The following is a 26690-nucleotide window of genomic DNA, read 5'->3' as shown; positions in this document are numbered from 1 at the left end:
ACGAAAGCAATCAACTTAAGTCATTATACGGTTGACATCTAAGAATTCAAATACAATGCTGAGTATTTCTACATAAGAACAAATATTGCAATCTACAACACAGAATGGTGTGTGTTTTTTTTTTCATTCGGCGTGTCCATTGATCCAGATCTATGAACACAAACAGACAAAAACTAATACCTGCCAGACCAATCAGGCTATATCAATCTCCCATACAGAAATTTCTTCATCAGTCGTGGATGTTGTCGGTCTCTTCGGGCATACCGCCATGGAGAAAAGGAGCAGACAGTGTGTCGCCATCCTGGTTCTGTTGGTTCTGAAGTTTTCCTTGCCCTGCCTAGAGGAGTGCTTCGTGCAGAACGAGTGGAAACTTGTGAAGAGGAAGATCTGCGAGTGTCCTAGACAGCGAGACGTTGGCATTCAGGCTTGGTGCGCTTCAAGTGGCATTTCTGTAAGACCACAACACTCACGATTGCTATCCATATACAGAGAACAAAATGTGTACCTTATTTAACTTATAGGATGCCAAAAGTATTCATGAGCCTCTGTACCTAACACGCAACAAAAAAACTAAAAACATTTAAACTCATTGAATGTGCAAAATGTTTTACAAGCTCACTTAAATCTTAGTTTGCATTTGTTTTGTTTGCATATACTTTGCTTTTCTTTTTGACAAACAAAGTCTTGCCATACGACAGGTTGAAAAAAAAAATTGGTACATTTTTATTATTTGACGTACTGAAAATAAACAGTAAACTGCCCAATTGGGAGACGGTCTGGAAATATTAATGTAGGAAGACCAGTGTCCATCACCAACACCCCTCTCCCAGCTTCAGCGCTAGGCTGGGTCCTAAATTACATCTACGGTCTTCTTAAGAATACGAACCATCACTCACTACAGCTTGTGAGCATCACTACCGATTTTTTATCCCAACAGGCTACCGCTAACAGTGTTTGCAGTGCAGAAAATCATGGCCTAACGTGTCTGAATGACGTTCCTTCCGGGTTTGACCAGTCCGTGACTGGAATCAGACTGAACCGTCTGTTCAACCTTACCACCCTCACCAAACAACACATTCCGCCCTTACCCAACTTGATCTCATTCGTCATAACCGGCAGCACCATCCAGGCAGTAGGTAAGTGTGGGAAATAATCTACATGTATCTTTGTGTTGAAATGTTATGAGAATGCATAATATGCTTCTTGTAGACGAAAGAAACAATATGAGTGATAAGATAAGAAATTTATTGCACGACTATTGAAGCAGGTACAAAGTATGGCAACAACGATAAACATAGAACAAGACATAAGTATGGACTAAAACTATTCACTACAACAAAATGACTATCTGAGGTTTTACCTTATTCAAGTCGGGTTAATTTTGAGTATCATTATTTAGTGATAAGATCTAGTTGGTCTTTCCATATCTTTATTTATTCCACTAACAACTGAAAACATCTAATGCTAGTAGAATCTTGCGACAACCTGAAAAAAAATAGAATCAGGCTTTCATGAAAAAAAAAATGAGATAAAACAAAACAATCCTGATCTTTAAACGTAGAAATGTTAGAAAAAAATAGAGCATGATGCAAAATTAAGATCAACTTTGTCAAAATTTAGGGACAGAATAAAAATGAGAAGAATATTCCTCTACTAATTTTCAGCAATCTAATAATATTCAGCGTAACAGCAATCCCAAATATGCACCTTATTTCTAGATCTATTGAAACATGCAGCTCTACTGAGATAAGACATGACCACGCCTGATTAAGACCTGAAGTAGAGTGAACGGTAGGGTGGATGCAAACCGCCATATCCCCAGTGCCGTAAGGCCAATAAGTTTGAAATTTTTGGGGAAACTTTGCCTTGGTACCTCTCCTTCTAACTATGAATAAGATACAGGAAATAGATTCATGGTATTTTCATAATTCGTAAATATAGGATCGTTATCATTTTTACAATAACTGACCTAGCAAGGTTGCTGCGAAGATCCTGGAATATAGAAGTTTTTACAGGATGTAGTGATAGTCAGTTGCTACAAGGAGGTCTTCCCGGAAAGTTAGAATACTGCTCAGGTTTAGAGAAATATTAATAATTTTGTTGTTTTGGATCATTTTGGGGGGGTGACCATAACTTTATCAGCCAGTATCTAAATATTGTAAGATGAAATCGATTTTTCGGAAAGACTTTGAAAGAAAGTAACTCCTTAGGCCTTGTTTACGCCCAATTACAACTTTGTATGCCATAGCTACGAACCTATCTCAGGCTTTTAAGTCTAAAACCCTCAATTTTTCAGAGTTTGGTCTTCCTAGCCCATCCATCAATCTGACAGCCGCATATCTCTCAATAGAGTAATTGTTTTCACACCCGCTCACGAACTCATTATCTGCAATTATCTTAATTTATGCATAGAGGGCAGACAGCACAAACAGGGTGGCCACAGCATTCATTCAAGTCCTGATTGAAAAACGTACTAGTAGTCTGACCAGTCAAGGGGGATCTATATTGTAGGAAAACTTTTGGAAAGAACTATTGAGAGTGGAAATGCCATGAGAAATACACAATCGGAACATAAGAACATACAAAGAGCGTGAACAATTTAGGTTGTACACACACGGTACAGTACGGGACTGCCTGCACTAAACTTTGCATACGTTCTCATAGAATACACCAATACACATTGTCTTTTGAAACAGGAAAACATTGTACCCCTACAGAACAACAAAGCTGTCAGCATATTGCAACTTAAACCATAGAGATTTTGAAAGGAAATACAATGCTATGGATTGCAGAGAATGGAATCTTCATATTAGTAACATTTTGTTGTACACCGTAATACCAAGGTTTTATATACTATCTAAAACCTCCTTGGTAATACATGGTAGATTGTTTAGTAAAGGTAGACTGTATTTGTACAATGAGGTTATATAACCTCCTTGATTTGTATCTGACCCCACATCTCTAAGGACATGCATTTTCTCTCTTTAGTTAGACTTTACCGTCTCCTTTATGAGGCAAAAGTCAATATGTAATAAATTGTGTGCAGCAAAAAAGGCTGACTCCTACATATGCTATAAGACTACTTCTGTCTGACTGACTACAACAAAGAAGGAAAGAGACCTATGTTATAGTCAAATAGCAGCCAAATCCCCTCGGCCTCGACTTCATTAACGTAAAAATAAAAAAGTTTCCAAATTTCCTTATGCGTTTGGGCACGCCTGGGAGGGTCTACAGATGAACAAGCATGTAACCGTTAGCCTGGATGCCATATGCATCTTATTACTAGGGCTCCTACACTTGCTATTTGTTTTATTTTTAGGGTAGCGAGTGTAGGAGCCCAGGTAGTAATCGGATGGTACACAGGCTATGTTACACGTAAATGTTCCTATTTAAACCTCATTGGTTTATATAATATACAGACCTCTTCGGCTGGGGAATGAATAGAGTCCTGCTCCCACTGTATAACGTTATCATTCTACACAAGTTTCACGGGGTTTCAGTAGTCCCTACCAGACTGACCGCGCCGGCTATAGGGAGAACATTTGCCGAGGGACTTGGGCCATGGAGGGTAACATTCGCAACCATATTGGACCCTATATCCGTAACCGACTCCCTTCGTACGATTGACTCCATTTGGGCCAATTTCTAATATTTTCCCAGCGACCGGCGGAGGATGCTCTGTAGAGCCTAGGGCTTCAGGGTTTAACTCAGTTCATCTGCACTCCTTTCATGTTGGCAATGGAGCTGAGAAGTTAGCCTGTGTTAGCCCAATGAGGTTTCAATAGACGTTTATATAACCTTCTTGGTTAATAGCCCTTGAAACAGTCTGGCGTCCTTGGACAAAACTCATCCATCTTCATACCACGAAACAACAGGCGCAAGATAAAGTGTTACTTAGTATTTCATTGCCAGGCTTTGAGTAGCCTGGGTGCCAGACCACCGCGCTCCTGGCGCTAATCCCTCGGCCGGGGAAGCAACTCGCGCCGCCGCCACAGATAGCACACGGCCCACTAATTATCTCTCGCTAGCGCGATAGTAGCCTGGGTGCCAGACCACCGCGCTCCTGGCGCTAATCCTTCGGCCGGGGAAGCAACTCGCGTCGCCGCCACAGACAGCACAAGGCCCACTAATTATCTCTCGCTAGCGCGATAGATATCAGGGTTCGGCTGCAAAGCGCCCGGGTGCCAACTCTATCCCTACTACCAGGTCTTCCCCGCCCAAAAGGGGTTATTATCGCATCGCGCGAAAGGTCTGGTATCCAGGCTAGGCTTTGAGTGTGTATGTTGCAGGAACATAATTGACCAAATGTCTAACAGAGACGAACAAATAAAAATAAACGACTTTCAAAGTCTTAGTGGGTAAGCTGTCATAGCTAACGAAAAGACAGGGATCTCTGATTCTTTAAGTATGCTTGGTCAGATCAAGGGGGTTTATATGTAACTTCCTTAGTCAGATATGTTAACTTTTTAATCCAGGGTCTAAGGTAGCAGGGTTGGTCAAAAATCGACCTAAAGTACCTACGTCTTGATGAATAGGCAAAACAAAAATACCAAGCTTTGATTTGACATATACCCAATAAATGTATCTCAGTCGCCTTCAGCCAGCCGTAAGTACAGGTAATTAAGTACCGTAATCCATACGGTATCTCTATGGCACTGGGAACAATGTCCGCCCGCCGGGGCCAGATTAGCACACATGGGTGTGGTACTCGGCAATTCAGCTAAAAAGACAGGCTTACAGAAACAGACTGATCTCAGCAGACTGGGCTCGTTAAACACCCTTGGGCCGACCCGTGGAATGTGGTGACCAGATTATGCCAAAACAGTAGCATACTTAGCCATGGAAAAGTTTGCTTGGAGATTGCTTATATACTGTAGGGTTGAATACTTGACAAAGTCACTGATAATATACTAGTTTCCCCAAGAAGGGAACCTACTGTGTATCACCAAGTAACTTCTCTTTAAGGCAATTTACGATGACTAGAAAGAACAGAGAGGGCATGAAATTTGGTCGCAATTTTTGGAAAGAAAATAAGTAATCTTCAACCACAAGAGTAATCCAGGCCGAAATGACCTCGATCCAAGGCAAGCCTATAGGCAGGTTGCAATTGGCTGTCAGTGCAGAGCCCTGGTTCTTGCGTGTGTACTTGAAAGCTAATTCCACTGAGAGACGCTTGCAACAATGTAAGATCTAGATACAAACTTTCAAGCCTGACTATTCAGCACTGGTATTTACTGAAATTACATGTAGCTTGAATGCAAGGTTGTTTCCTGGGCCTGTTATAATTTGCAAGTGATCACAACCATGGAACTATAGTGTCATGTATATGGTCATATTCCAAGTGTCCCAATACCCATATATTTTCCTCATATCATTAGGCAAATACTTGCATTAAGTTCCCCGCTGTTTTTGATGGCACATGTGTAGTTAAAATTGAAATTATGTATTGCTGTGTTTTGAGTTATTCTGAAAGCATATTCCTGTCCCTGGGTACAATAAAACACATTGCAACTGAAAGACACTTAAAACCCCACTTCTCTGAAACAATATAATGAATATCTAAACTAAATATGTAATCTTGATAAAACAGACAACAAACACCAGTTTGCACAATAGAATATATTAGACTGTAGATTGTACAACATTTCTATCATTACAAAGAACTGAGGAGCTGAACGAACACACTAGATTGCTGTAATACAAAATATTGTATACATTGTGTACATGTTTCTAAACTCTACATATTTTCATTTCTTATGATCGGGTGCGCTTAGCCCAGTAGGGCAGATATGTATCAAAATACAGATCTTCATTTTGTAGCTAAATATCTACATTGAGACATATGCAAACAGCAATTCCAGAATAGTGCACATTCTCCATACAATTCAAAATGAATCCAGCATACACATATCCAACACATTACATCATACTTAAAATACACTTTGTACACTTCCAATAAATAAATAAATACTTAGAATACTGCTAAGTTTATACAAGGAGGTTATATAAAGGTTATATAAACCTCCTTTGTTTATATATACCCTCTGCACATGTTGACTTCTCAAAATCTTGGTTAAAAAGTAGTAAGTTTGAAATACAGATAACTGAAGTTTTCTTTCAGGGAAGTCTCTCCATTGATTGTTAAACTATTTGTCACTTCTGACATCAAAGCATACCTTTCTCTTTTAATTCAAGGTTGCAAAATACCTGTCATTTGCATTTTTGTATAAGGCCTTTGTGATCATACCTGGCTGTGAACAAGACTCTTTGCTTCTGAACTTTCTCAGACTTAAAGTCACAGGAAGTTTATGACAGTTCATACAATGAACACAAGATACTTCAAACAATCATCAAAGCACATCTTTCCCTTTATTATAAGGTTGTGAAATACTTTTCTTTCTACCTTTTTGTAAGAAACATTGTGATCCTACCTGACTGTGAAGAAGTTACTTTGTCTAAGTTTCACACTTTATCACACGTTGGTATGCAGACAAAGGACAAGACCACATACACCTTGTCAAAGGTAACAATGGCCAAATGGTGGTGTGTTGGAATGGACCATTAAAGATGTAAGGGGGTAATCCAGATAAGAAAAGAACAGTAAAAATTGTAAACTTAACTTAAAAAAAGAAACACAAGAAAAAATATTCTTCCAAATGTGTTGGATTACATCAAGATCTTTCTAGACACAGTTCCACAGACAATTCTCCAACCCAAAAAAAGGTGGACAATACCCCCCCCTCCATTTCATCTGAGTTGGACAATCACCTGTATTGAACCAACGTCTATATATAACCTTGATTGAACCATCAACACACAGTTGTACTTGGAAATTTGTCCTGTATAGTCAGCCGTATCTGGAGTGATATTTTGGAGCATTCACTGCACATTTTCACCGAGGAGTTTCAGCCGTTGACTTGCCTGCATTTGGAGTAAAAGAAAAGTATGTTGATTTCTTGCAATATTCTTATTAATTTTGATGCTTGTCTATCTAGGATATTTAGTAATGGGTGCATCACTTACCACCAATATTCCTTGCACTGAAGAGCCACTGAACAATAATAACATGTTTCCTCTAAACTTTGTAAGGCACAAGTATGTAGTGGGTGACGTAGCTTTTGGTTGGATGGGATGATCCTAGTTTTCATACAAACTATAGATGATTCGAAGGAAGATGGTAATACTTAATGTATCATTAAAAAATTGCACTTTGTAACACATGAAATAAGTGAATTTCACTCAAAGTTTGTACATTTCTTATTGCTACTGTTGACTTGGTACACCTGCTTGGTACTAGTATTTTCTTGAGCTGTTGTACAGAAATAAGACATAAAAGACAAGCATTCTAGGGTTACTTCTGTTACATAAATGAAAAAAAGTAATAATTTTCAAAGGCAGAATATATCACAGATTAAACGACATGGTGGTACTGCTATATGCGGTGAATCATCATAAATTGGGAAAAAATTTGACAGCACTTTGTTAATGGAGAAGGAACGGTGAGAAAGAAAATACAGAATTTGCATGGAAAGATCAATCTTTACAATAACAAAACAAGGCATGAGGCCACAGACTTGTCGATTCCCATAAATTCGTCGGAATGTTCCTCAAAATTTCGTCTCGGGAAAGTCAGCTTGAAAAGTATTAATAGCACTGGCAGGGAAATGTAGATTGCTTTAAAGTGATTTAAAAACATGCACAAAAGTACAATATTTTCTGATCATATGCAATGATAATAGTACTGTTCAGTCCTTGATTTGTTTGTTTCTTTGTTTGTTTGAAGCTAGCATAGGCACCTTCCATTGTTGGGAATGCCTCTTTCATAACAGGGATGCTGCTTTTATATTGCAGATTTCTGAAGCCATGTTCCTAAATAAAAGAAACAGACCATACACGAATTTACAAGAAATCACATGTTCACTCATGAATTCCTTTGGGAAGTTATATGTAGCAGGCTTTTCTACCTGTAAATGAAAGTGGGTTGGGGGTGGGTTGGTGGTGATAGCTTCCAACCCACCCTCTAAACCTATTCAAAGGTTTAAAAATTTAGCTTACTATACTATGCTAGAAATAAGATAAACCCAAAAGTCGAGTTCTTACTTGTTTATTTTACATAACTCCGTCACAGATCTAGGATCTCCCACCATTTGAAATTCACGCCATATTCTGATGCTAGCAATTAATCTATATTTCCCTGCCAGTACTAATAACGCTTTTCAAGCTGACTTTCCTGAGGCTAAATTTTGAGGAACTTTCCGACGAATTTAAGGGAATGGACGAGTTTGTGGCCTTTAAATTCAGAAAAAATGCTTTTCAATCTTAAAGGAACCAAAACCTTGCCCTGGGGAAGTTGTAAAGGGAGTGCTCCTACTGTGAGCTGCCCAGCAGGTTGAGGGCTGGATTAATCCCCCATAACCACATAAATTCATAAAAGGATTAGATGTCTACCAGCCTGGGACAATAGCAGGGACAGATTACCATAATAACTGTCAGAGAATTCAAACTTTTTTTCTGTACTGTTTTTTCTATGAACAGTATCAAACAATGCAGAATGGCCCAGATATCTATCAAAAAGTCACATAATCCAAGGAAATTTCATGATCAATCAGATTGGATAATAAAAACAATGCTGTCTACAACTTTCAGTTTGAGGGAAGTCAACCTTGTTCAATTTTTCAAACTTTCAAATCGACCCTGTCAACGTTGTGTTAGAGTGTCTAAATGGATATAAATTTCCAATGTCTTCCCAACATTAGCCTAGGTAGTTGTGTGTCTAGAAATATGACTTGGGATTTTTTGCGTCTTCTTGTTGTTGTAACCAGCATAGAATAGGGCTCTGCAGAACAGTACATATAACTGCTAGCCAATGTCTCAAAGCTAAATTGCAAGCCAGTGTTGTCATTACTTTATTTCTTGGCTAACTGTCCTTCAAGCTAACTTCTTTATGTGTAGCCATACTTCAAATTCTTATATGTTATCTGTAGATTTCAAACATGACTTGAAGAGTAACTTGTACATGGTAAACTTTCTCAGCCAGGCCTCCACTGATGTGCACTGTACGGCTGCCAGGCGCATACTGAAGCCTATAGTTTACATTGTCCCGTATTTATATAGTTTTACTGGGGTCTTTAAGCGTAGCTTTCCAACCTCCGGCATGTTTCAAAAACACCAAAGTCAAGTCAAGGACAACATTTTATGATCATTTTCAATGATAATAGTACTGTCAAGGAACTGTATTAAACATGGATCACTACTTTGATGAGGTCACAACAGATATGTCACTATGTCACTCGAGTAGTCCTCCGCTACAGTGCAGAAGGCATCTGAAATGTTAGGTATGGGGGATGATATCACAATCGTATGTAAACACGATGAAGAAGCATCGTTCTGCAAACGTCTGCTCTGCAAAAGTACTTAATAAGCCCGAAATATGTCTGGTTCTGACTAGACTGCTGTGTTCAAAGTGACATCATGGGAGTAATACTAATAGTCAATGTTTTAAAGTCAATCACCTGGTGGCAGAAATCAATAGCTGGAAGCAAATCTTATACGGTTTGTCGGGTTTGATTATAAAACAAGATTAGAAGTAGGCTGCATACCTAAACCCCAGGCCTGAACTGGACTTGTAAAATTTTTCAGGTTTATGCAAAAAAAACAACTAAATATCGGTAACCAAGTCCAGACTTACAAAAAAAACTACCTCTTGCTTATATACTCCTTATTGTTCCATCCATGTAAAATCTTCCATAGAGTGTGAAATTTGTGCTGGAAAAAGAAAACATTGCTGTTTTTGTGTTTTTATAATGAGCTTTTGTTTTTTTACTACTGACTGTACATAATTTTGCATGTATATTTTTCAAATTGTAAGTCAAATTTATGACAATATGCAATATACATGTTCTGTGTATCTAAACCAAAATTATAGTAGATATACAAAACAAGAAATCAGGACATAATTTAGTAATTAGGACACACTGATTCAGCTTGTTGCTTCTCAGATTTTTGAACTTACAGAAAAATAATTTTCAATTTTTTCTTCAAAAATCTGGGGTGAAGACTTTTACAACATAAGAACTAACACTACTAAGTAAGTAACTGGATAATTCAATTTTTTTTCAAATTGGGAAATAGGAGTAGTGCTTGTGAGAAGCAACAAGTTAAAATTGGTGGCCGTATATGATATGATTACCACTGTATCAAACACTGATTGAAGCATCTAATTTTCAAAACAGGTTCCACAGAGAAGAATTTTGATATACGTGTATATCAAAGCTCAGCAAAAGCAAACAATGCCATGGCCCTGAAGATCATCTGTGGATTTGGCCGCGCTGGCATTCGCGAGAGTAAGGTTTTAGGCTTGTCTGAAGAAGAGAGGCAAATCAAGAAGTTTGGTCACAGAGACCTAGACCAACGATACAAGAATTTCAAGAATACCTACGTGGGAGAAAAGAATGAACTGAGCTTACAAGACTTTGGTGACAGTGTAAAACATGTTGAAAAAGTTCTGAACAGCTGGTCAGGGAGCTGTCGTGATGAGAAGACAAAGTTTTTGGAACATTTCAGTCTTGCCAACTGGAAAAAGTTGAGCACAGCAAGAAAAGCACAACATGCCATGGTAGGCCCATGCAAAGCATGCCAGCTGGATCACAAGACCTTCTGGGAACTCTACAACAAGCAGATAAGGTGTGCAAGGGTCCGTACTGCACTAAGCGCCAGTTCTGTACACCTTAATAAAGCTAACACAGTGCGGGATAAAAGGTCGGAAAAGCGAAATCTTGCACAAGAAATCAAGTCCAAAATCGAAGCTGCACAAACAAAGCACAACAGAGATGTAGCGACAGCTTATGGGATTGGAGACTCTCTCAGCGGCCGAAGGAAGAGGAGACTGGATGAGAAGTTTGAGACAAGGGAAGAAGCAGACAAACGCACTGCGGAAAGAAAGAGCCTTGAAGGACAGGGTGAGAGAACACCAAAAAACAGGTTGGGGAACTTTGAAGCATGGGCCATATTTGACAGAGATCAGTTGAAACAAGAAGTGGAAGGCTATGAGGATGGGGCTGATGTCAACTGGACAGAGCTGGCCAAGAAGCACAAAATCAGGAAACGTGATAGGGAGGTGCCTGCTAATGTGGGGCAGCTCCTGAAACTGTGGCTTCAAAAGGAGAACGTTGACACTGGTCGATTGAAGAACCAATCTGCACCGGTTCGTGTGCGCAGAGCCAGAATAAAGGTCGGTGGAGGCACTGACATCACCTTTCCAAGAAAGCGAACTGAGAGAGAGATCAGCAAGGAGCTGTCCATAATGATCAGAGATGGACAAGTTCCAATAGGCGAGTTCGTGGTACCAAAGACCTTCAGAAAGTACTTTCTGAACAGAAACACCAACAGGATAGAGACCAAAACTGTCACCATTGAAGGAAGAAAGCTGCCATTACAACAACTCCGGGAACAACTACTTCAGTCACAGCAACCATTCATGAGGGACGCCACTAACTACGACCACATGACAAAGGAACAGTTGACAGAGCGCCTGATAAAGCTTGGGGGGTATCATAAACATAAAGGAGACTCAGAAGAAGCCATGAGATACCATCTGCAGGATATAGCAACAAGAAGAACACTAATGTACTGGGAGGATGGAGCAACACTTGCCAACCACGGTTACATTCTGTACCTCGTAGCAACAACATATGACCCAGCAGTACACCTCACAGATTGGGAGTATCATCAAAAGTTCCACCTACACATCTCCGTCCAATCAAAAGTCGAACAGCCGAAGATCTACCTCATTGCCAGATGCGGCAGCTCTGACGCAGAACAGATGTTGTACGCCGAGACCCGAAGAGATGACCTGCCATCTCTTGCTGACCCTGTTATGTCACCAGATGGACAGGCCTACACCGACACCCTGCGTTTCTTTAAAGGTGACAACCCTGCCAGACAGTCTGAACTAGGACAGCAGAGAGGGGACTATTATCCTTGTGTTCAGTGCCCAGTTGACATCAGAGGAGTCAGAAGCTTTTGGGAGAGTTGTCACACGGAGAAGCCAACATCAACAATAGGAGACAGACAACAGTTCCTCCTTGAAGGACCCGTGACGTGCATGAAAGCATCCTCCTCCCTTCCAGACCCCTTCAGTCAGCTTACAAAGGAGGAACTGCAGGAAGAACTGACGTCCAGAGGAGCTGTACCATACGAGTCTGTTGACACAATGAGTAAGAAAGACTTACAGCAGGAAATGAAGCGGACGCTACGTGGTACTAAAAGAATGCCAACACTTCTCCAGCCCAACCCTACACAGAACATAACAGAACTCAATCTTCAACACCTAGAAGCTCCCGGCTGTGAATGTATGCATTATCCCGTGTTGCATTGCGTGGAGGACGTGGTAAGATGATACAACCCCCTCATTCCGTCGGGTTGCACGAGCCCAGACGGAAGCAACCATGGCCGCTCCAGCCTTTTGCCTTACAAGCCACAGCATTCACGTTTTCAACGTGCCCACTCCGCCGGTAGAACTCCGGGCGCGATTTAAAGCAGAGGGCCATTGCGACGGTACGACGCTTGGAACATCCTGGGCAGGACCGGAGCCCTTTACCGACTGGAAAGCCGCCTTAAACCCTCGGCGGGCCCCGACGCGAGGAACCGGGATTCCGCGGTTTGCCCGACCCGGTGTCACACACGTGGCACGGCAGAGTTCTTCAGAACCGCGTTGACACGGCGTAGATTCGCAAAGCTTTCATTTTGTATTGGCGTGCAGGTTTCAGCACCGCACCTCGTATGTACAAGAGACGACGGGAAGTGAACCAGTACATGTCGTTTGACGAGAGGTATGTGACGCCTGAACTGGGCAGTTCCCGCACGCAGGCGGTCAGTATTGTTTTGACGTATTTTCTTGTAAAACCTGGGCCGGGGATTCCCGCAGTTAGTCAGTAAAGTTTTGACGTATTTCATGAAAACCTGGACCGGGGTTTTCCCGCAGGTAGTCAGTACAGTTTTGACGTATTTTCTTGTAAAACCTGGACCGGGGATTCCCGCAGGTAGTCAGTACAGTTTTGACGTATTTCATGTAAAACCTGGACCGGGGTTTTCCCGCAAGTAGTCAGTACAGTTTTGACGTATTTTCTTGTAAAACCTGGGCCGGGGATTCCCGCAGGTAGTCAGTACAGTTTTGACGTATTTTCTTGTAAAACCTGGGCCGGGGTTTTCCCGCAGGTAGTCAGTACAGTTTTGACGTATTTTCTTGTAAAACCTGGGCCGGGGATTCCCGCAGGTAGTCAGTACAGTTTTGACGTATTTTTGTAAAACCTGGACCGGGGTTTTTCCCGCAGGTAGTCAGTAAAGTTTTGACGTATTTTCTTGTAAAACCTGGGCCGGGGATTCCCGCAGGTAGTCAGTACAGTTTTGACCGTATTTCATGTAAAACCTGGACCGGGGTTTTCCCGCAGGTAGTTAGTAAAGTTTTGACGTATTTTCTTGTAAAACCTGGGCCGGGGATTCCCGCAGGTAGTCAGTACAGTTTTGACGTATTTCATGTAAAACCTGGACCGGGGTCTCCCGCAGGTAGTCAGTAAAGTTTGGGCGGACTTCATGTAAAACCTGGACCGGGTTCTCCCGCAGGTAGTCAGTAAAGTTTGGGCGGACTCCATGTAAAACCTGGACCGGGCTCTCCCGCAGGTAGTCAGTAAAGTTTACGTTTTTCTTGTGAGGCCTGGGCCGGGGGTTTTCCCGCAGGCACTCACCGAGTCAGTATCGTTTTTTACGTATTTCTCGTGAGACCTGGGCCGGGTTTTTTCCCCCAGGCGGTCAGGATAGTGTCGACCAAGGAGGCGACAGGAATGTCAGCATCTCAACGGAATACATTACCAAGTTGCGGTATCGTGGCGCGGTGCATGTGAGATTCTCCCGCCAGTGCAGGGATGCTATCGCACGCGTGTGCCGCTACAAGAGCGGTCCGACTTCTGCAGATAGGACCGAGACCCCCTCCCCTCGTATTTTTGTTATTTTTGGCGGGCATACCCTTGCCCGGTGTTCGACCAGGATACGAACGTCATTTTGTCACTCCCCCCAGTTCTCCCCCCCCTTCTTTTGCCTCTTGCTGGTTTCCGTATCAATCTGAGTACGAGATCACTGAGAAGCAAGTGTTTTCCAAATTCTCCCTAAAATTTTTTAGACGGCACCAGGCCCGGTGGCCTCATTTACAGAAATGATTTCACCAGATGTTCCCTACTGGGTGTATTTCCCCATACCCCCCATCGGTTCCACCTCCGTTTCTTATCAGTAAGCCGATATCGTGGAATGTAGTGATTCCCTTTGAGGAGGACGGTGTGACGAATGGCCTGTCTGACCCAGGCGGGCGAGACTTTAGCGGGCGAGACTGCTGGAGAACTAAAATTGGCCCGCGCCGGGGATTTTTCTTGGAGAACACCAAGTTTTCCAAGGGCCGAGACTACTATGTCGTAAAATCATCCAATCTAAGGAAGAGCAGGCCTAGGGCTTTGGTTTGCGAACTAGCAGGACGTAGCCGAGCAAGCCCTTGGGATCCCTTCGCCAGCATGGGCCCCTCAGAGAGGGCTGTTCCCGCCGCTCCCTACCCTGTTGTGGTGTGGAAGACATGGCAGGGGCGGGACCGCATGCAATAATACACGTGGCGGAGTGCCGCCAGCCCCACAGGAACCGGTGAACTGGGCCCTATGATCACCCCACGTATGCCTCATGTAATGGAGATACGGCCCGCACTCCGCTACGGCAGGAACAGCCGCCGAGCGGGAAATACAAACCGGTATTTTGACGGGTCCGGTCCGAAACCGAGGATATATGATGTAACCGGGGCGAGTCGATTGACTTTGGTTAGGTGTGATTAAAGAGAATATCAAAATTTCTGGACGGAAATGATTGAGCTTGTTAGAGTGAACACATTAACGACATTAACTGTAACAGTGGGGATTGAGCGTTGATTTCCCAAGCCGTGCGGATCGGGATTGGCGCGAGTTCTAATCCCGGAAGCGGCGTACTCGCCCCTTTGGGTTTTTACATAACAAAAGGAGGTGGAACATTCTACGTGGTCTCTCAAAAGTCGTGTTTTGAATAACAGCAAGAAGCGGAACCAGCAAGAGGCAAAGGACAAAACAGTATATCACGATTATCAGCAGATTTTGAGTGAGTGAGGGATGGATTAAGAGTAAGAGATGGAATGTGAGTATTGGTGAGGGAAATGTGAGTATTGGTGAGGGTTGAGGGAGAGAAAACACGGTGTAAGGAGGTAAACATGGGGGCACCGGCATTCTACTCCACATCTTAACCCGGACAGAGAGCGATGTGACATGGGATTTGCTACTATCCCGTGTTGCATTGCGTGGAGGACGTGGTAAGATGATACAACCCCCTCATTCCGTCGGGTTGCAGGGAGCTGAGGGTGGATACGCAGACCACAAGGCCCTCTGGGAAGGGGGTAGTGTGACGGAGATTTGGAAGTTGAAAAAAAAAAAAAAAAAAACAACACATGTCTCTGTGTACGGGCCTTAGCCTTTTGGCACCGGCATTCTACTCCACATCTTAACCCGGACAGAGAGCGATGTGACATGGGATTTGCTACGACTGCTGCAATCACACAAAAAACATCTTGGAAGAACTACCAGCACGTGTATCCAAAGAAGTCGCAGAGACAATACAGAGAGTCAAACAGACTATTCTTGGAGACAAGGACATTATCAGAGCTTCTGATATGCGGTACACTCTATTGATCCTGATCAAAGAGCTGGAGCAGCAAGGAAAAGCAAGGCCGGAAGTAATGCAGCTGCTATACACTCAAGCTGAAATTCAACGAGCCTGCTATGCAGCTGCAGACGATCGCACCACCACCACCATCTACCGACTGTCAAATGTTGCATTCCTACACCACCTCATGATGAGGGAATGCTTCCCCGGGAACGCAAAGATCATCTCAAACCGAAAGCTCTGGGGATCATACTACCATTCTATAAGAGACCACATGCCTACAGTATATAGGATTGCACCGCTCAGTTCCCTCATGGCCGAAAATGAGGAACGGCACTTCGCCACAATCAAACGAATCACAAAGTCTTCCGCCAACTATGCAAACCCCGGTCATATCATCCAAAACGTCATTGTGAGGTTCCACTTCAATAGTAATGCAGGAACAAGAACACACCAAGATAACAAGATATCCGAAACTGCAAAACTGCTGCCCCAGCTGAGAACCAGGATCCCCATCGCCCTGATGAAGAAGTATCCAAGAGAAACGCAGACACACTGTGAGCATGCTAGACTTCTTACATCTTGGGTATGGCGCGCACTGGCACATCGAAGGAGAAGAAGTCGTCTTCCATGACTCACCATCAGAAGATCCACCCTTTCATCCCGCAGGCCCATTCATGCATCACTTCCGCTCCACTTCACTGCAAGAAGAAGACAGCTACCTGAAGGAAACATGGAACAGATGCCTGCAAGACGAGGTCGCCATGCCCCTCTTCAAGCTGTGGATTTTCGAGCCTGACGGCCAAACACTCTCCAAGAAAGTGACAACCCCTTTCTTGGACATGGGGTACGATTTCGATAAAGACAAGTTTCCATACATGAAAGAGAATACATTGGAAACAGAGGAAGAAGACGAAGAAGAGGAGATGGCAGCAGATGACCCTGAGGAGACAGTGGAAGACGAAGAGGTCGTCAGATTGGAGAGAGTAGATCCGGAGCCTGAGCTTGAGGAGTATGCAGACAGTGGTACAACGTGAGTTTTTGCAAAACATGTTGAACTTTATTAGAATATGCTAAACAAAAGGGCTTCACGGTACATCTGAACAGAAAAGGGAGATTTGGGCTTCAAGAATGCCTCTAAAGAATTGTGATTTTTCAAATCTCTTCCCCTAGGTATCTATTTCACCAATTCATACTTTAAGTTATCCAGCAAATAAGAAAGCTGTGAGTACTTTCAACATTTAGTATTCTGGTGTAATATTGTTACTATATTTCCACTTACCACAACTATGTTTTGTAATTTGTAGGGAAACAGGAGACCAAGCACCTGCAAGCCAGGTCCACCCTTCCTCTGACTCTGAGATCCGACTGCAGCAGGATTATCCTGACCAGTCCCCTGCTAGGATCAGAATGGAAAGACGGTAAATACTATCATAATAATAGCAGTTTGATACCTGGACACAAGAAGAATATTTACAGACACCATGTTCATTCAATGTGTCAGGGATACCTGAAAAACGGGTTTGTTGTAACCCGGCTGTGTATTTTCCCTGAAATAGATAAATAGAATGGAAATGAAAAGATAATAATTGTGTAGTATACACTCAGATAACTCAAAGGAATATTGGAACGTAACTATTTCTATGAAATATCCATTTATCTAGCAAAGTGTCAAAGAAACAATAAAAACATTAGTGACATGCTGATTGATTTTATTCCTAGGGGAGAAGGAAGTACTATGGCGCCTACACCTCCAAAAACACCAGGGCAGGGAGCAGACCTCCGAAGTGACCTTGCTATACCTGGGTAACTACTTTTATTTCATTCTTCTGTCAGTTATAGAGAATATTTAGCAGTGCAAGAAGAGAGACAATTTCTATGTCCTATAATAATAGATCTCCTGTGACTACAGCAAGATTACCCTTATAATCGTTTAGGGAAAAAAGCAGCAGTAATTGTCTTTCCCTTTCCTCATGTTAGAAAATTTTTCCTCCATAAACTTGTCTGGAATGTATTATCAGAGGTAAAATCATAGCTGTTCTCTGACAGAAAACGGAAAATAATAATTTCTGAAATGTTTCTACTTGCCTTTTCCACAGAAACAGTGCCTCCACACCCATCAGAACTGACACTGGGGTCCAGCAGGGCACCATGACACCACCACCAACGCCTTGTGTTTCTAACGAGAACAGCAGCAGGTGTGTTTCAAAGAAATGATACAGAAAATGCATTTAAGTTTGTGCCTGGTTTTTATTTCCCGCTAAGGACAAAGTGGAGTGTTTGCGGTGGTTTTACATTCGCAGCAGTGCTTAAGTCACATACTGCTACAGGATTGGACAAAAATATTTGTGATGGTTTTAAGTTCGGTGAAACAGTCGCCGTGAAAACCGCGAACATAAAACGGCCCTAACATTTCTGCATTTACAGTAATGCATAACACAATATTACGCTGGTTCTCATTTAAATGTACACATTCTGTAATCTCCGTTACCAATTGAAATATGACGTACCTGTCATTAGGATATGCCACAAATAAGATGTCAAACTGTAGTTTTTATGACGACTTAACACTTTTCTAGCTTTTAAAAACAGCAGTTTGGTACCTTATATGTGGCACAGCTTAATGTCAAAATCGTCTTACTTCTAACGGTAACAGAGATTACAAAATGTGTACATTTAAATGAAAAGGAGCGATGATAACTAATAACTTTATTGCAAGCTCATGACCGAAGGCTAATTGCAGAGAAACAAGTACATGGAAATACATGGGAATCAATATAGTTATCTAGTCTACAATGAAAGTTCTATGTTAACTAAGGTTGACTATGGTTGGGTTTGACTTCTTTTTTGAAGGCAGTGGAAAATGAAGAAACCCACGTTTTGTATCGTAAGTGGGTTGGTTGATTTTGATAATAAGATTGTAAGTTAGTCAAATGGTGAAAGCTAGGGGAATTAACGGAAGCTGTTTCATATAATTCGTTTCTTTCATAATTTTGACTACATTATGTTAGGTAGACCTGGCTTTGAAATGAACAATTCCCCTTCTGTGACAAAAGTGCTTTCAAATTCAACTGTGCCTGACCTTCTTTTTTCGTTTCAGGGCTAAACCACAGTGGAAGACAAAGCTGGGATGTGCACTAGCTGTTGTGCTAGGGGAAGTGCCCATAGTTCAACGCACAGACCAAGTGAAAGCAAAGCTCAAGATGACACCGAAGAATAAGTTCTACAAAGATGAATTTGATAGGTGTATTTCCCAAGTGTCGGGTCACTTAAGCATACAGCTACACAAAGACAGAAGAACATTTGAGGTTTGGGAGAAGGATTTTGCAGTGCAAAATGGTAGACTTCCAATAGCTTCAGATGTCAGACATAGTGAGTCAACAGTACAAAAGAGAATAAGATATGCGGAACACCTGCTGAGAACTTTCGGGGTAAAGCTGTAAACAATAGTTGATGAAATACTTGCAGCTGCGAAGGTTTGAACTTGCCGTCTCCAACCGCCATGTTTAGACCACATCCAGGCACTTTTCAAGCAGGCAAATGCAATCATAATGTCAAACTTGAAACCATGTGACCTAAATTTCTTTAACTTCCAGCTGCGGCATCCCTTGTCCGTTTGTTGTTGTTTGTCATAATTGTGCGCGGAGCAACCTATGGAGAACAACCCCTGTGATCTGTCTGAATTTTAGGTCACATGTTTTAATGTCTGACTTCATGATTGCCTTCACCTGGCTCAAAAGTGCCTGAAAATGGAATTGTGGTCAAAACATGGCAGCGCCTCAGGTTGGAGACAGCATGATCCTGCGCAAAGTTAAAACCTTTGAAAGTAAAAATTTTCAGGCGGAAAAATGTTAACGAGGGGGAATATATGCCAAGGGAACATAGTGAAAAAATCTTTTCCAATGGTTTCCTTAATTTATCAGTATGTCAACACAATTCTGTGTAATTATCCTTGATCTTGTACAAATTATTAAACTAAGTTAGAAAAAAAAAAGAGATAATAATGTGTTGTTGTTTCTGAGCAATAACCTCAGTGTCAGTGTAGATCTAATAACAGTGTACAATGTGAATTAACATTACTTACTAGTTACTGTTTCATTGCTTCCACTGAGAACAGTTGCAATCGTAGCCTTTATCATTTATGTGTGTACATTTGTATTTCGTAGGTTAGAGAATGAACTTGTCCACTAAATGGATGGCATCCAATTAAAAGGGATGATACTTCTGGATGTTGAACTTGTAAGCTATATGACTACTTACCTTCTGTTTCATGAAGGCCAGCTGGTAAACCATGTGCAGTGTTGGGAAGACACAAGTCCTAACAAATTATGTCATGTCATGGTGACTGCAAGATAAACAAGTTTAAAGTGAGTATATGCTGGGATAAATAAATAGGCCATGATGATACATCCGAAAAGACTAGTCTCCTTTATTTCCTAAATTTGAAAGTAGTTATTTTCAAATAGTATTAACATAAACATGTGCACTTTGTTCGTCGCAGAAGTTCAATAATTTGCTATAGTTTACCAAGGTGGTTTAAACTCCATGAGTTTACTTAGGACAAACAAAGGAGGGTTTACTTCTTGGGGGGGAGGGGGGCAAACATAGAATTTGGTTGACCACCAGTTTCAATGATATCGTGCATTAGAATGACATATTTTAGTTAACAAAGTTTAATTACAACTAACGGAGGGCAAATACCAATTTGTCGACTTGATGATTGTCAGAGAGTAAACTTGCAAAGCTAAACCTCACGTTCTCGCCTCGTTCACACATGGGAAAGAACTCCTTTGTTCACACCAATTATAGCTCATCAGCTTGACTAGAGTCAATTGTTCTTCTTCTTCTTCTTCTTCTTCCGATAATGTCCATCGGCCGGATATCGGCCATCACTGACATGTCACGGGTCAAGGGTCAGGTTCTAGGCGGAACTGGACACCTTCGAGACGAAGGTGGCCAGGGACGAGGACTGGACTGTGGCTTCAGGCAATGCATTCCAGTCGCGGACGGTGCGTGGGAAAAAAGAGTACAGTCTGTAGTCTGTACGACAGTTGAAGTGTCGGAACTGTTGACTGTGAACTCTCCGTCTTCTCCTGTTGCTGTCAGTCAGGGGTTTCAGCGCGTCGCATCTCACACATGCCAGGCCGTGCTTGATCTTGTAAAGCATGGTGAGACGGATGGAGCGGCGACGGTCTTGCAGAGGGACCCACTGTAGTTGGTCGAGCATGTCAGAAACACTGGAAGTGTTTCTGTGACGGTTGAGGACGAACCGTGCGGCTCTGCGCTGGATCTTTTCGAGCTTGTTGGTGTTCCAGGTGGTGTGGGGGTCCCAGACACAGCAGGCGTACTCTACAATTGGCCGAACCAGGGCTTTGTATGCCAGTTCCTTGGTCTTACTGGAAAGAACCTTCAGGTTCCTCCTCAAGAAACCCAGCGTTCTGTTGGCCTTGGAGTATATGTTGTTAATGTGTGTTCCCCAGGATAGGTCTGTCTGCAGGGTAACTCCAAGGTACTTAGCAGATGACACTCGCTTGAGGGTGTGACCGTGGAGGGTGTAGCTGGAGTCCGCGTTGAGTGGCTTTCTACCACGTGTCAAGGGCAGCTGAATGCACTTGTCTGGATGGAAAGCCATGTCCCACTCCTGCTCCCAGTCTTCCAGCTTCTTGAGGTCCTCTTGTAGCTTTACTGGGTCTGCAGGGCAGGCGATCAACCGGTACACAGCAGTGTCATCGGCAAATAGTCGGGATGGGGAGGAGATCCGCTTCGGGAGATCGTTTATGTAAGTGAGGAAAAGGCTCGGTCCCAGTACCGTGCCCTGTGGAACGCCCGACCTCACACTCACATAGCTTGACTGGGCACCGTTGACCACCACGGCCTGCTTGCGGTCACTGAGGAAGTTCGCAATCCAGCTGTTGGTGCGTCCTCGGATCCCGTAGTGGTCTAACTTGTGCACGAGGAGGCTGTGGTTCACTCGATCGAATGCTTTCTCGAAGTCCATGATGATTACGTCAGTCGCAATACCATTCTCCATGGCTGAAGAGGCTTCTTCTACGAATTCGAGAAGCTGAGTCTCACAGGAGTGGTGCTTGCGGAAGCCGTGTTGTTGTGCAGACAGAATACTGTTCGATTCGAGGTGCTGCATGATGGCACTGACTAGGACATGTTCGAGGATTTTGGCGGGAACACTGGTGAGGGAGATGGGGCGGTAATTTGAGGCCTTGTAGTGCTCTCCCTTTTTAAAAACTGGGGTCACCAGCGCCTCTTTCCAGTCTTGGGGTACTTGACCTGTGCTTATTGAGGACTGGTAGATGGTGGTGAGAATGGGGGAAAGTTCTTTAGCCAGCTCTCTCAGCACGCGTGGAGTGATGCCGTCTGGACCTGCTGCTTTGGTGGGGTTCAGACTTGCCAGGAGCTTCTCAATGCCGTTGGCTCTGATGGTTATGTTATCCATGGAGGGGAAGTCGTCACGGGAGTCAGGCAGCGAGCACCGGTCTTTAAACTCTGACGCTGTATAGGTGGTGCCTTCGCTGAACGCGGAGTAGAACTGCTTGTTCAACAGTTCAGCCTTCTGTTTGGGATCGGTGACGAGTTTCCCGTTGGACTTAAGGGCAGGCACGCCGGTGGTAGTTGAGCGCTGATGTTTCACATAAGTCCAAAATCTCTTCTGGTTGGGTCTGGAGTTCTCTTCTGAGCTGGTGGGGGAGAACAGGTTTTCAGTGTATCTCCAGTAGGAGCGTCGCATCTGCTTCCTGATCTCCCTGCTCAGTTTCTTGACTTCCTTCTGTGTGTCCTGGTTACCACTTTTCTTCATCTTCCTGTAGAGCCGGTCACGCTTCCTGATGAGCCGAAGGATGTCTGAGGTCATCCAAGGAAGGGACTCTTTTCGTCTAGGCTTCTTGGTTGGGATGTGTTGGGCCATGCTGCCTTTCAGGGCTGACTTGAACTTCTGCCACAGTTCTTCTTTTGGTGTGTCTTCTGGGTCTCTGAAATCCTGCTGCAGTGTCTCCATATCCTGCTTCATGGCCTCCCAGTTGGCACGCCTGTAGAGGAAGATGGGACGGTTGGCGTTCTGCAGTATGTCAGGCTTGGTCTTGAACTCGAAGTAGACAATACTGTGGTCAGAGATGCCAGGGATGACTTCAACACGGGGGATGAGAGATGGAGAGTTTGTGAGGACCAGGTCTAGTGTGTTTTCGCCGCGCGTTGGTTCCTTCACTATCTGGTCTAGGCATGTGTCATATAAGAGGTCGACAAACTGTTGGTGAAGTGTCGTGTAGACAGGGTTTGGTTTCGGTGACATAGTTTCCCAGTTCCACGACGGGAAACTGAAGTCACCGGCAATGATCAGTCGGGCGTTCTTCATCGCTGCAGCTCTACGCAATGACGTGTCGAGCTTCTCAAGAGCTGCTTTGTCAGAGACGTCAGGACGGTAGAACACACAGAGGTAGAGCGGCCGCTGGTTATGTGTCAGTAGCTTCAGCCAAAGTATTTCACCGCCAGGATCAAGCTCGGGGACCTCTGTGCACTGTAGGTGATCTCTGACTGCAATGAGGACTCCACCGCCGCTCTTGCCGGTGCGGTCTTTCCTAAAGACGTTGAAACCATCAGGGAAGAACTCCGTGGACTTGACGTCTGGGTTAAGCCAGGTTTCTGTTCCGAAGACGACATCTGGTTTGGTGCTGTGCAGCATGTTTGCTATCTCCGCTGGTTTTCCAGAGGCTGACTGGAAATTGACATTCAGCATCCTCAGAGGTCGGTTGAGCTGTCTGCCATGCTGGCTGCTGCGGGTGGGGGTAGAGGAGTGAAGGGGCCTGAATCCAGATTCACTTCCTGGGAGGGAGGAGGAACTAACATTCAATTGTTGCCAATTCGTACCAAATATAAATGGCCACGATTTGGCAATCTGTGGTCTTTGTCTACAAATAACATGAAAAAACAAACTCACCACACAGAAAAACTGTTTCCAAACAACAATCTGGTTTGGTTGACTGCTGCTTCCCGCACAGACCGCCATCTTGGATGGAACGTTCTAACTGACTGTGCTCAGGGGGGCGCCTGGCAGGGTGTGCAATTAGCGCATAGGAATGCAAAATACAGGAGGAGCAGGGGGAGGTGCAACCACAGCAATTATCACCCAATTATAGCCTTTGCAATCGCACCTTAGCTCATTTCAATGTCATTATAATATATTAATGAGTCTATCTCAGGGCCAGGCTTACCGGGTCTTAACTTACCTGAGAGAACAAAACGTCCACAGTTAAAGCAAAACAATCTTCAGAGGTTCTGGCCTGACGGTAACAAAACATGAATGTCTTTTTTATAGAATCTGGTGCGTTCTCTTTCGTGCCGTCCATAACGTCGGTAATCATCCGATGTAGCCGCCTCTTGCATATCGGTGACTCAACCTTCGTTAGTCATCCAAGATTGAAGACAATTTTTCTGAATCATAACCTCATCGAAACCGTGTCTCCGAGAGCGTTCATCGGCCTCAACAGCTTCTATAAGATATTTCTAAATGACAATCAACTGAAGGCGGTTCCTTTTGATACACTCTCCCTGATCCGCCGCAGCACAACAGCGGCGCGATTACAGGTCAATCTCGAGAATAACCAGATCAGCGCTGTACCGGAAACGGGTTGGAAAAAGGTATCTAACACAAGATTCACCCTCCGTCTCAAAGGCAACCCTTTTGACTGTGACGGTAGAATGCGATGGCTGGTCTGCAACGCCACAACCTCGGCCCTCGGCGTCATCTTCCAGGCTGGTCATCTCCGATGCACGTCTCCGTCTGAACTGGCCGGCTGTGACTTTCAATCGCTTCACACCAACTCCTTCTGCTCATCAACAGAACTGGCAACCACATCCCCAATGGCAAAGACCTCCTCATCTCCAATGAGAGAACCTACCTCGCTCCTGGCTGAGCCACCCGGGACGACATATTCAGCCCTGACACAGCGAGCGAGGATCACAACACTTGGTACCACGGACAATACCCGTGGCCTCGTATTGGAGAAGAATCTTGATGACGGACAGGAAAGGAAAGGAAAAGGAAAGGGATCTCGAACCAGTTTAGCTCAAATGGACTCAATGAACAGATGAGCTACTCTTCCACTGGTCGTGACAGGAAGACAGACGCTATGTACAGTATTTACAGGTTCATTGTACCGGGGAAATTCCCCTAGCTCTTTTCGACAAGCACAATGAACAGTGGACCAAGGCTTAACGTCCCGTCCTAAGGACTGCGATCTTTAACGGCAGCGTGCATGTCGGGTGAGCGACACAGCCGGGACCGAACCCGGGGTTTCTAGTTCCAGAGGCAAGATCGCTAACCACTGGACTACGCACGCTACCGTCCCCTGTGGCAGATCCAGAATGTTGGTACATATGACAGCATATGACAGCAAGCTGGTATGAACTATTTGTACATACCTGTTGGAGTTACTGTCGCTGGAATAGTTCTGCTAGCTGGGACAGCAGTTGCGGTGATGATATACAAGCGGCGTGTTTCAAGGAGAAGGCGAAATCCAGTCCACGGACAGCACGGCATCATCACCAGTTCTCAACTCATCAGTAATCATATGTACCAACATTCTGGATCTGCCACAGGGGACGGTAGGGACAAGAAGGAGACAGAAGACGAAACTGAGGAGGATTCAGCAAGACAGAATCCGGTCCGCAAACGACATGGAGTCACCATCAATACATCTGAACTGATCTCGAATCGGCTTTACAAATCCTCTGGATCTGCTATCAACAATGCTAATAAGGGCACGGGAACGGCAGAAGAGACTGAGCTGACACCTTACCTTACTGTACCTTTCGATGCCATCAACAACACCCTGCGTATCGAGCCGTACAGTAGTGTTAATTTGGAGGACATCCGCGACGAACAAAGGAATGTAGCATCTGGTGGTATCTCTGTGTCACGTAAAAGCCCAGCCGTCCGAGACGAAGATGACATGGAACCGTACTGCATCACACCTTTAGACCAAATCGGCGATTCTTGAGCTGCTTTAGCTCTGCAATAGCAAGTCACAACAACCTAGCATGATGGCTAGAGCACAAACACGACTACATAAACACATACATCTTAAAATGACCAACATTTTATCAAAAAAATAAACACCTGACAAAATCTCATCAGGGTATTCCTGCCATGAAAGGACATTTGGGACAGGGTTGATCGAAACTGTAAAAAGAAAACGATTCCTACCAAGTAACACTTCATACTTCACTACAGAAAAAAAATGTTGTATCATTTACCCAGTACAAAAATGTTGTCTTTGCATGTCCTATTTTGAGTTCGTCTAATATAGAAATAAAACGAGAGTATGTTGCCAGCAAACAATCTATGTGACATCTACGCATGTAATGGCTATGTGTATGCCCGATTAGAAACATGAAAACTAGACAGATGTTGTTTCAATGAGATAATGCGTTGATTTATTCACTGTTATTTGTTGCTTAGACATCAAACAGAAATTTGGACATTGGGAAAAAAATCATACTCAATCTATTTATCTTTAGTTTACTCATGAATATTATATGATTACACTTAGTCTTACTGCCTTTTGTACCACCTTTCTCTGCATTTAATTCGTCATTATAATGTGTTAAATGACTATGTTAATGTTTTTGTAATTATAAGTATATCACAACTTTGAGAGCACTGTACAGTTGCAATAATGCAAAGTAAAGAACTATCTGTGCTCGCATAACCGCCCATGTTGTGACCAAAACGCAATCCTTTGTTTTGCCTCCATATAAAAGTAAAAATAAGCTCATGCGATCTGAAATGTTGGTCTTTAAGTCATCATCATCATCATCACCATCATCACCACCATCATCATCATCATCATCATCATCATCATCATCATCATCATCATCCTTTAAGTAAGGACGCTCAATACACTCAGTAGAATAGTGAATAGTAACTTTAGAACATACAGTTAACGAATTCAAAACACCATCAG

The 26690-nt window shown here is 43.4% G+C and overlaps 2 protein-coding genes and 1 long non-coding RNA gene across 4 annotated transcripts; 2 read left to right on the top strand and 1 right to left on the bottom strand.

Moving 5' to 3' along the window:
• Window positions 1–5600: 5600 nt before the first annotated feature.
• LOC136424371 (uncharacterized) lies at window positions 5601–23946 on the bottom strand. 2 transcript variants are annotated; one of them, XR_010753877.1, is made up of 5 exons: window positions 23663–23946; window positions 19978–20062; window positions 17806–17896; window positions 17000–17116; window positions 5601–6921 (listed from the first exon to the last, which is right to left on the bottom strand). It is a non-coding gene; the product is annotated as an uncharacterized lncRNA (long non-coding RNA). The 2 variants fall into 2 exon arrangements; XR_010753876.1 differs by having other exon boundaries at window positions 17000–17113; window positions 23663–23942.
• LOC136424521 (uncharacterized) lies at window positions 6829–12397 on the top strand. The gene is made up of 2 exons (XM_066413136.1): window positions 6829–6943; window positions 10233–12397. The coding sequence occupies exon 2, from the start codon at window positions 10295–10297 to the stop codon at window positions 12395–12397; it is 2103 nt and encodes a 700-aa protein (XP_066269233.1). The 5' UTR covers window positions 6829–6943; window positions 10233–10294.
• On the top strand, window positions 15602–19582 carry LOC136424369 (uncharacterized). Its single transcript, XM_066412938.1, has 5 exons — window positions 15602–16750; window positions 17025–17138; window positions 17440–17523; window positions 17817–17915; window positions 18818–19582. Exons 1-5 carry the CDS (start codon window positions 16281–16283, stop codon window positions 19158–19160), a joined length of 1110 nt encoding a protein of 369 aa, XP_066269035.1. The 5' UTR covers window positions 15602–16280; the 3' UTR covers window positions 19161–19582.
• Window positions 23947–26690: the final 2744 nt, after the last annotated feature.

The sequence above is a fragment of the Branchiostoma lanceolatum genome, chromosome 18 (genome assembly GCF_035083965.1).
Source record: "Branchiostoma lanceolatum isolate klBraLanc5 chromosome 18, klBraLanc5.hap2, whole genome shotgun sequence".
NCBI classification, from domain to species: Eukaryota; Metazoa; Chordata; class Leptocardii; order Amphioxiformes; family Branchiostomatidae; genus Branchiostoma; species Branchiostoma lanceolatum.
The sequence above is the reverse complement of the archived record's forward strand: the minus strand, read 5'-3'. Positions and strand labels throughout refer to the sequence as shown.

Bases quoted from the DNA above. Each gene is read 5' to 3' on its own strand.
- LOC136424521 (XM_066413136.1), top strand. From the start codon at position 10,295: ATGGCCCTGAAGATCATCTGTGGATTTGGCCGCGCTGGCATTCGCGAG.
- LOC136424369 (XM_066412938.1), top strand. From the start codon at position 16,281: ATGCTAGACTTCTTACATCTTGGGTATGGCGCGCACTGGCACATCGAA. The intron at 17,524-17,816 runs GTAACTACTTTT...CCTTTTCCACAG, and splicing joins AGTGACCTTGCTATACCTGG to AAACAGTGCCTCCACACCCA. The intron at 17,916-18,817 runs GTGTGTTTCAAA...TTTTCGTTTCAG, and splicing joins TCTAACGAGAACAGCAGCAG to GGCTAAACCACAGTGGAAGA.